Genomic DNA, 9395 nt, shown 5'->3' with positions numbered 1-9395 from the left:
TAGATAGATAGATAGATAGATAGATAGATAGATAGATAGATAGATAGATAGATAGATAGATAGATAGATAGATAGATAGATAGATAGATAGATAGAAAAATAGAAAGAAAGATACATAGATGATTACATAAATATAGATAACTGAAAAACTTCAAGTGTAAATAAATATTTCCGTCTTTTTATTGTTATTTGGTTAATTTAAAATTATTCATACAATATAAAAATAACATTATTACAAATCTTATTTAAAATTTGTTCATAAAAATTCACTTAAATAAGTAACAACTTACAAACTACTTAAAATTACGCTCTATTACTTGAACGCAAAGAAAAAGTGAATAATTTTTATGCACTTTTCTGACGATAAACAAGAAACAGGCAATAAATATAAACAGACATGTTTAGGACATTCAATTAGTATAAAATTTTAACAAAGTAAAAACTAAATAAAAAAACATTTAATTAAAAAAAAGGAACAATACACTTCCTTCTATATAATTTTGAAAACAATTACAGAATAAAATTGAAAACTCCTATATATCTGAATACATTTGATTTCTTATTCTATTGAACTATAATGATTCATTTCCACTTTAAATGAAACCTTAACTTTCTTAAATGTATTCTTGTATTGAAAACAAAATCCCATAAAGGACTCGAGATACCATAACCCATATTTTGATGGGCAAAATGATGTTGATAATGATAACGTTTCATGTGATATAAATGTTTAACACTAGGACTACCATAGTGTAGATAATAGTGAATCATATCATAGCATAAATAACCAAATAATGCACCTGCCAATATAACTCGAGGACGTGGTAAAACTAACGATAAAGGAGCATAAAATATGGTCGCTAAAATAACACCCGGCAAGGGGGGAAATACCAAACGCATGGGATCAAATGGCACCTTATGATGTAAACCGTGAATCATAAAATGTAAAGTACACAACCAAGGATGGGTGTTCGATTTAACTTCCATATGAAAGACATAACGGTGCAGGGCATACTCTAGAAATGTCCAAAATAATATACCCACTAAAAGGTACAGGCTTAAAAGGGTTAACTGCAAAGTAAAAGGAATAAATTTAGTTATATAAAATATATATTTTATTGCAGAATTAACGTTATTACCTTAAAGGTATTTTGCTTTTGTATTTCCTGTATAAATTCATCGTATATTAGTTTTGTTATGACCGGCAGCCAAAATGTCGGCACAACCCACCAGGGAGTTTTCGTACACATTTCCAAATACCAGGGTGCGAATAGTCTTAGTGGTCTATCCACCGGTTTATGTACCCAGTCATCATAGTATTGTGTTATACGGGGAATTTGCGGTAACATTGCTTGCGACCAATCAACTAAGTGCTGGAAAAGATAAAAACAACTTTTTAACAAATAAAACAAAGTTAAATTCTATAGATCTGCAAGATTTTCCAAAATAGGTCTGATCTATTGCTTTTGAATAAAATTTGTGTAAAAAATCTTCCAATATTATAAAAAAACTGTACAATTGTTTTAAATATGTTTTATCAGTTATATTTATCATGTTTTATCAGCAGTGTACTGTACTATTTACTACTACTAAATACAACCCTGTCATAAAAAACAACTGTGTCACAAAGAAAACCAAAACAAATGTTAAATGTCAAAAATTTAAGGTATTTTTTGAAATTGTTTTTAAAAAACTGTTTGATTCATAAAAAACCATTAAATAATATATTTTTTTATAATTTATAAATACACAAACATAGCAGACTAATAGAAAACTCTAAAAACAATGACCACTAGAACACAAACATCGGCCATGTCCTTGCAAACCTTAAGAGGAGTCTTTGAACAGCCAAGTAAGTATAAAATACAGGTGACATGTCACAAAGGCAGGTTGCCCAAGGTAACCAAAAACGGCCAAACATTAAAATAAAAATTTAAGAGAAATTTTACTTATTAACTAATTAAAAATTTCTATAAATTATTTAACAAATAGAAATGAATCATAGACGTGACTTTTTGCGGGAAAATAAATTAAATTTACGTGAATTGCAAAAGAACACCACGCACAAGTTAACGCAACAAAAACAAGACTATGAAAGGAAACAGAATAAACATTTGCAAAGATTTCACAAAACACAAGAACAAACCACTTTGGCACCAAGAAGATCAGCTTCACAGTGTAGAAATGTGGTATGTAATGGCGGCAGACAATCTAGAAATGAAGGAATTACTGCAGCAGGTGTTCCCACAATAAGAGGTAAACCTAATTATTTAGGTTTAAGACGTGCTTACAGTCAGCAAAGGCAAAGTGTAGATAATTTACAAACAGTAGAAGCAAATGAAAGGATTGGTGTAGCCGGTGGAGGTGGTTGTACAGCTGAAGTACCGACAATAAGAGGAAAACCTAATTATTTAGGTTTACGACGAGCTTATAGCCAACAGCGACAAAGTGTGGAGAATCTACAAACTAGTTGTCCGTGCCATCATTCGCAAAGACAAACTCAAGAGAGAGAAACACAATATAGAGAACGCATGCCACGTAGTGAAAGTGCAATATCGATTGTATCCAAAGCTGAGTCTTGTGATAAGGAAATACAAACGGAAGATATACATGATGAAGATTTTTTGTATGAGGCATTAAAGAAGTAAGTAGAAAGGTCTAAAAATTCCTAGTCTATAGTCTAGTCTATAGTCTAGTCTATAGTCTAGTCTATAGTCTAGTCTATAGTCTAGTCTATAGTCTAGTCTATAGTCTAGTCTATAGTCTAGTCTATAGTCTAGTCTATAGTCTAGTCTATAGTCTAGTCCATAGTCTAGTCTATAGTCTAGTCTATAGTCTAGTCTATAGTCTAGTCTATAGTCTAGTCTATAGTCTAGTTTATAGTCTAGTCTAGTCTATAGTCTAGTCTATAGTCTTGTCTATAGTCTAGTCTATAGTCTAGTCTATAGTCTTGTCTATATTCTATAGTCTAGTTCATAGTCTTTTCTATATTAAAATATATAAATATATAATTATTTCATCGAACTTAGATGCAGTTCTTCTGAAGTTCATCATCTACATAAACAGAAAACTAACGATCAACTAAATGACTCACACAACACTCTACAACGATCCCAATCAAACTACACTTTGCAACAATATGAACCCGAAACAAAATCTATACATTCAGTTGAACATGCACCCTATAATTATCAAGACCATTACGAGGATCATAAGCATCAACATGATCAACAAATGCAATTCACAACAAGATCCCAAAATACCCAAATTTCAAATGGACACCGTCATACAGTAGAGCAGGAAAATGAAATGTTTAATGGAATAGAAGAGGATTTAGAAAAACATTTTCAAAATTTAAAAATGAATGGTCATGTCAGAATACCAGAACCAGAACCGTTATCAAGTGCCAGAAGTCGTCAGACTATGTGTTCCACCAGCACCAAAAGAAGTATACATAAATTAGGATGTAAGTATGAAATTAGGGAACAAAAATAAGAAAACTTTTCTTAAAACATAATTTTCAATTAAAAGGTCGTGAAGATGTACGCTTGCCGCGTTATTTGGAAAAGGAGAAACGTGAAAAGGAGGAGGAACGTATGCGTGAATTAACTAAAGATCCCAATTGTCCTTCAGGACATTATGCCCTAACAGAAGAGGAACGTTTGAAAGTTCTTCACAAAGCTCAACAAAGTAATAAGAATTTTATCACTTAATTTCTATGGCTTTTTTTCAAATTTAATTTTCATTCCTTCCAGAAATGTCCTCTCTCATTAACGAACTTAATCACATGCCCATGACCACCGAAACTCTACGTATACGTCAGCGTAAAGTTGAAATTGAAAAAGAATTAACACAACTCGAATTAGACATACGTTTGTACTCCAAACCTAAGGTTTACATTGCGGAAACACCCATTCAGTATTAATCATATGTTAATAACTATTATTTGTGAAATGGACAGAAAGGACGTGCTAAGGACGTGGAAGGTAAACTTTAAATTAAATCTTTCCATTGTAAATATGCTTAATTTGTATTTCCTTATGGAAATACCAATGAAATATATAAACAAATACCTCTTATTCTCCTTTAATACTATAGAAAGAATTTTATGTAGATTATTTGTACTTTGTAATACAACAAAAAAATGTAAATTAAAGAAATAAAACATATGAAACGAGATGAAGTTAAAACAAGTAATATTTCTATATTCGGCTGTACCGAATCTTATATACCCTTCACCAAATATCTTTTAAAAAACAGTTTTTATTTATTTTGTATCTCTGCACACATGTCACACACAACATACACACAAACAAATATAAACTGTAGCAGAAAGAAATATTAACCGTTGTACTGTAATACCACCGTCAATTTGTATTACCACCCTCAAACAAATATGAGCTGTGTTACCAACATATTACTGCTTTATCTCCTTGTTCTTGTCAAACCCACTTACCTTCGTGAGAACAGAACAGCATGCGTTTGCATACACAGCTGAATAAAACCAAATACATCTCCACACGCACATGTACATCTTTATCTAATTCACAGTGTTGTTGTTGCTTTTTTAACAAAGCATGAAAAAAATGTGGCTTTTTTGATGAAATTTTCAGAGGTTGTCTCGGATTTTGGCTCATATCTCCGTTATTTATAGACCGATTTTGCTGATTTTAAATAGTGATCTTCTCGAAAGCATGTCTAACTGAATTATTGAAGATTAGGATCCCGCCGATATCTGCAGACCTCTAAAAACTGATTTCAACAGACAGACGGACAGACAGACAGACAGACGGACATGGCTTAATCGACTCCGCTATCTATAAGGATCCAGAATATATATACTTTATAGGAACTTATATATACCCTTCTCACGAAGGTGAATTGCTATAGAGGAGGGGTCGATTCCCTTCAAAATGAAATTCAGAAAAGTCGATTTATAATCAAATGTTCCACTAGAACTTCATGTCACAAATATCAATAAATTTTTAAGATGTGTAACAATTTAAAACATATTTGTAAATATGTTCCAAATATTTAAAACGTATATTTAAGTGTTAGACCTTACGTGAAAAGATATTTGTAAATATGTTTCGACGTAAGATAATACGTCAAAAATTATTTAACTCGACATATTTATCTTCAATCACATTTAACCGGTCCTGTAAATATTATTAATACATCTCCTACGAAAGAAAGATAAAGGCCAACTAAAAGCAATTACTTTCCAAAAAGTAGAAACTAGTTTGTCTTATTTTAATTATTTTCATTTTAGTCAACGAACCGTAACTAATTAAAATTGTTTGTAAAGCATTAATTTTGATATCGTCTACGACACGGCACTTCGTGCAAACCTTTTACGAGGTAATATTTAAATCTAGATAATTTGAGATTTAAGTCTACAATTAACACTGTAAAAATAGAATCGTAAAAGATGGAAAAAAGAATTTTTAGTAAATGATCGCCTAGCAAAAATAAAACGAAGTACTTCCAAAAGAAAACATTTATCACCAAGTAGCACTAAGTAAATTTTTTACCTTCTGTGGAAGTGATGTTTATTGACATCCACAGAAGTGAAAAGAATCAATTTCTTTTTAAATTTAAGGTATATTTTTTGTACTGAAATTTTTTGAATTTAATCAATTTTTCTTTGGACTTAATTGATAAATGCATATAATTTATTTATGTTAATATTATTTGAGTAAAATTAGTTGTATTCTATATTACTACAATTTTACTTCCTAATAACTTAAAAAAAACATAAAAATTACTTCCTGAGACCCTCGCGAAGGGTAGTCATCTTGACGCGATGCGAGGGCTTATGTGTGTTGACTCATGCAGGATGTGCTGGTAGGGCCACCCATGTCAGAGGGGCTCATGACGAGCAAATACTTAGAACTGCCCATCCCACGACTGGTAGCGTCTCTTTCTCCCCGATGGGGCGGCTACCAATCCTCGCATCTGTCAAAAAATTATCCTCATCATTGTGATGGGGCCTTTCTGACAATGCAGTCCGTTCGGGTTTAGTAAACCCAATGTCCAACGGTCCGTCCCTTCAAAATCCACCTAGCGTCTGTTTCCCATATTGGGCGGCTAAGTGGTTTGCAACAACACCAATGCAGAATCTCTATACTTGGCAGCAAGTATAAAATGCACAAATGTACGATGTCATGTCCGAAAAGAAACCGTGCCCCGCGTATCCGGAAAGGGGCCTTATAATCTCCGGAGACCCTACTCCCACGGCGAAGGCGACAGGCTGTGGTGAGTCGAGTGCCACTGCCACCCAGACTAGTTCGACAACGACACCGGGTCGGGCTAGCTTGAAGGCTACCGGCGCCAAACCCACAGCGACTGCGGATTTAGGGAAGACTGGATCCGTCAGTCGCAACACAAAAAACAGCATCTGGCTCCAAAACTGGATGCAGAAAAATAAGCAGCGAGGTACCTCTGGATTTCTCCGCAAATACCTCACGTGCAGCTCAGGCCCGTATTGGCAATAAGCCTATAAAACCCCCTGTTTTAGGGACTACCAAGGCCTCGAAAACCAAGGTAGCGACCCCAGTGGCGGTTATGCACGCGGGAACTGCGAACAAGATTTCGGGTTCTCAAACGGCATCTCCCAAGGCCACCTCGGCAGATAAGACCCCCAGACACATAACACCCGCTAGAAGGGTCTTTCTACAGCGGCGCTCCGCCGCTAGGATTTTGGGGCGCTTAGCTGGTAAACCAGCTGAGTCGCTCAACGAAGAGGATAAGTCCTTTCTCCAATGGCCTAAGGAAAAACTGGCTGTTCTGGAGAAAAGTCCAGCGTTTAGGCACGTCCAAAGACGTGGGGTATGATAATATCAATTTACTTTACTAACCTTTCCCAAAATTCTATTTTATTCATCAAGATTCAACCAGACCCAGCAAAAATAAAACGAAGTACTACCAAATGAATAACATTAATCACCACTTCAAAAGTAGCACTAAGTAAATTTGTTTACCTTCTGTGGAAATGATGTTTATTAACTTCCAAAATTGAATTTGGAATCAAATAAAAAGGACATCCCTCCTATGACAAGCCTGTGTTTAAATCATTACTTCTTCAGGTCTTTTTCAACACATTCATGGAGTAAATTCTACTTCTTTTTCGCTTCTTTGGAAGTTCTTTTTTTGCTGAGACTCAAGGCTCGTCATGGCTCAACCAGAGTCTCTTAATGGCTCAACCAAAGTCTCATTATGGCTCGACCAAAGTCTCTTAATGACTCAACCAGAGTCTCATCATGGCTCAAAAGAGTCCATAATACCCAAGACTCAATTTTATATAATTTGGAAAAATACAGTCCACTGGAGTCCTTAATGTCTCGCCATTTATTAAAATTACATAAAAATTACTTACTGAGAATCACTTCAGATGTAGTGAATTTGGAATCAAATAAAAAGAACATCGCTCCTATGACATGACTGTTTTTAAATCATTACTTTTTCAGTTCTTTTTGAGCACTTCCATGGAGTACTTTATACTTCTTTTTCGCTCCTTTTATGTTCTTTTTTCAACAAGTAAACCGCTAACTGTATTTAAACTTTGTTAGCCTCAATATACTTAAAAATAAGTATTTGTGAGCATCAATCTATCAATCTATCTATCTATCTATCTATCTATCTATCTATCTATCTATCTATCTATCTATCTATCTATCTATCTACCTATCTAAAAATTTTCCAGAAAATCTCTTAGACTCTTTAGGTTTTAGATGATAAAGTTTTTTAATTAATAGGTAGTTATTTCTTTGTTTTATTTAATTGTTTCTTTGAAATCTCAGTATAGAAAGGCATTTCATAAAATTGCCATATTTTAGGTCTCTTCTTATCAACATTATAACGAATACATCTCTTGCGGAAAGTACCCTCCATATACTGTTTACAACTGACAATAGGATGGCCCTCGGCAATGCAAAGACTTCTGGCGCTATAATAAACATGACCTAGAGTATTCGAAATCATATTGTTAACCTTTTGAAGACAATTAATAAATTTCTGTTCACAGCTGCATTTTAAACTAAAAAAACAAATTATTTTGAAAAATCAATAACGTCAAAGTGAAACAAATCACTTACATGGGAAACCAATCACTATTATTAAGACCACGATATGTGGATCTTGCTTCTAAGATATCATCACAATGATCATGATCACGACAACACATATCCGTTTCACGTTGTGTACCCAAATCATTATAACTGGTGGAAGTATTGCCCGGACCACACCATTTAGTACCAGGTGCTGTTATACCCGTAGTGGGAGGAGAGGGTGGTAAGGCTTGTCTATAAATATCTTCATCTTCAAAAATGGATTCTTCAAAAGCCTTTACTTGAGACGTAGTAAAGATAAGTAAAATTACAAATTCCAATAAAAACTTGGTTATGTTTTCCCGCATCTTTGCGTTTAGAATGAATGTTTTAGAGAGACTGAAGGGAATATTGATTAGTTTCAATTCAATCATAAATAATATTTAGAAACAAATTATAATAATAGATGAAATGATAATGACCTTAAATTGTATAATTCCACTGATAAGCTGGGGTAATCAAAATCAGAAATGTTAATGAAATTTGAGAATAAAGTACTTTTTTTTAATAACATTTAGGTACTTTTTGGAAAAAGTGTACTTATTTATATATAACAACTATAGTTGTTATTTACCGATCTTATATGATATGGAATAGTTCTAGCTAAACCTAAACTTTTGTTTAGATTTAACTTTACTTAATAATATTATTTGTTTTGATTTTAGAATGCTCAGTGAAGCGTGTTGAAAACTTTAAGCTTGAAGATAAAAACAAAATTTCAATAATCTATTTTAAATTTAATTAAACAAAACTATTTTTTAACTAATTAAACAAAATTAGACTTTGAACGTTGACGTTACAATATTAACACAATAATGTATGAATCAGAAATAAGAAATTTATTGAAATTTCAGTTCAAACAGAAACTCTAGTTAGACTAGACTAATTGTTGTTGTTATTGTAACATCTTAAACTATACAATTTTTAATCCGGGGGTCCGGTATTTAGTTTCAAGCCAAGAAATTGGGTTACTAAAGTAGGGTTAGACCATAAATCCATTGGGCTAAGTGAAGTAGTGGGGACCCTGTCCACGAGTTGGGCATATATTGGGGATGGCGCGATAGGCATTGAGCCTGTTGCTCCATCCCGATCTCAGTTGTGCCCGAGCAACTCTTGTTTTTCGCGGCTATTTCTGCTATGGGCAACCTCCAAGAACGACATTCATGCGGTAAACGGAAACCGCGGTATTGATGGCGTCTTTATGAATGTCGTTCAAAGCTGCTGTATACGAGTTCCGATCTAAGGGATCTGAACATAACTTCGTATGCGTTCTTCGTATAGACGAAG

The 9395-nt window shown here is 33.6% G+C and overlaps 4 protein-coding genes across 4 annotated transcripts in view; 2 read left to right on the top strand and 2 right to left on the bottom strand.

Moving 5' to 3' along the window:
- LOC124420486 (cytochrome b5-like) overlaps positions 1-555 on the top strand; it is a 16569-nt gene extending 16014 nt beyond the window's left edge. Inside the window, exon 3 of the mRNA XM_046953379.1 lies at positions 517-555. Within this exon, the coding sequence (XP_046809335.1) occupies positions 517-555 (39 nt within the window). The remainder of the gene's footprint in view (positions 1-516) is intronic.
- On the bottom strand, positions 177-1608 carry LOC111677628 (fatty acid 2-hydroxylase). Its single transcript, XM_046953378.1, has 3 exons — positions 1585-1608; positions 1140-1421; positions 177-1071 (listed from the first exon to the last, which is right to left on the bottom strand). Exons 1-3 carry the CDS (start codon positions 1606-1608, stop codon positions 583-585), a joined length of 795 nt encoding a protein of 264 aa, XP_046809334.1. The 3' UTR covers positions 177-582.
- Positions 1609-1676: 68 nt separating this feature from the next.
- LOC111677627 lies at positions 1677-4179 on the top strand. Its single transcript, XM_023438788.2, has 5 exons — positions 1677-1852; positions 1993-2644; positions 3030-3466; positions 3532-3690; positions 3756-4179. The coding sequence occupies exons 1-5, from the start codon at positions 1786-1788 to the stop codon at positions 3923-3925; spliced, it is 1485 nt and encodes a 494-aa protein (XP_023294556.2). The 5' UTR covers positions 1677-1785; the 3' UTR covers positions 3926-4179.
- A 3571-nt stretch (positions 4180-7750) lies between these two features.
- Positions 7751-8471, bottom strand: LOC111677630 (phospholipase A2). Its single transcript, XM_023438791.2, has 2 exons — positions 8097-8471; positions 7751-8038 (listed from the first exon to the last, which is right to left on the bottom strand). The coding sequence occupies exons 1-2, from the start codon at positions 8414-8416 to the stop codon at positions 7762-7764; spliced, it is 597 nt and encodes a 198-aa protein (XP_023294559.2). The 5' UTR covers positions 8417-8471; the 3' UTR covers positions 7751-7761.
- Positions 8472-9395: the final 924 nt, after the last annotated feature.

Source organism: Lucilia cuprina, chromosome 6 (assembly GCF_022045245.1).
Source record: "Lucilia cuprina isolate Lc7/37 chromosome 6, ASM2204524v1, whole genome shotgun sequence".
NCBI lineage: Eukaryota > Metazoa > Arthropoda > Insecta > Diptera > Calliphoridae > Lucilia > Lucilia cuprina.
The sequence above is the reverse complement of the archived record's forward strand: the minus strand, read 5'-3'. Positions and strand labels throughout refer to the sequence as shown.

Bases quoted from the DNA above. Each gene is read 5' to 3' on its own strand.
- LOC111677628 (XM_046953378.1), bottom strand. From the start codon at position 1,608: ATGACAGGGTTGTATTTAGTAGTA. The intron at 1,422-1,584 runs GTAAATAGTACA...GCAGATCTATAG, and splicing joins CAGGGTTGTATTTAGTAGTA to AATTTAACTTTGTTTTATTT. The intron at 1,072-1,139 runs GTAATAACGTTA...TTTACTTTGCAG, and splicing joins AAAAGCAAAATACCTTTAAG to TTAACCCTTTTAAGCCTGTA.
- LOC111677627 (XM_023438788.2), top strand. From the start codon at position 1,786: ATGACCACTAGAACACAAACATCGGCCATGTCCTTGCAAACCTTAAGA. The intron at 1,853-1,992 runs GTAAGTATAAAA...TTTAACAAATAG, and splicing joins AGGAGTCTTTGAACAGCCAA to AAATGAATCATAGACGTGAC. The intron at 2,645-3,029 runs GTAAGTAGAAAG...CATCGAACTTAG, and splicing joins TTGTATGAGGCATTAAAGAA to ATGCAGTTCTTCTGAAGTTC.
- LOC111677630 (XM_023438791.2), bottom strand. From the start codon at position 8,416: ATGCGGGAAAACATAACCAAGTTTTTATTGGAATTTGTAATTTTACTT. The intron at 8,039-8,096 runs GTAAGTGATTTG...TTGTTTTTTTAG, and splicing joins AATAGTGATTGGTTTCCCAT to TTTAAAATGCAGCTGTGAAC.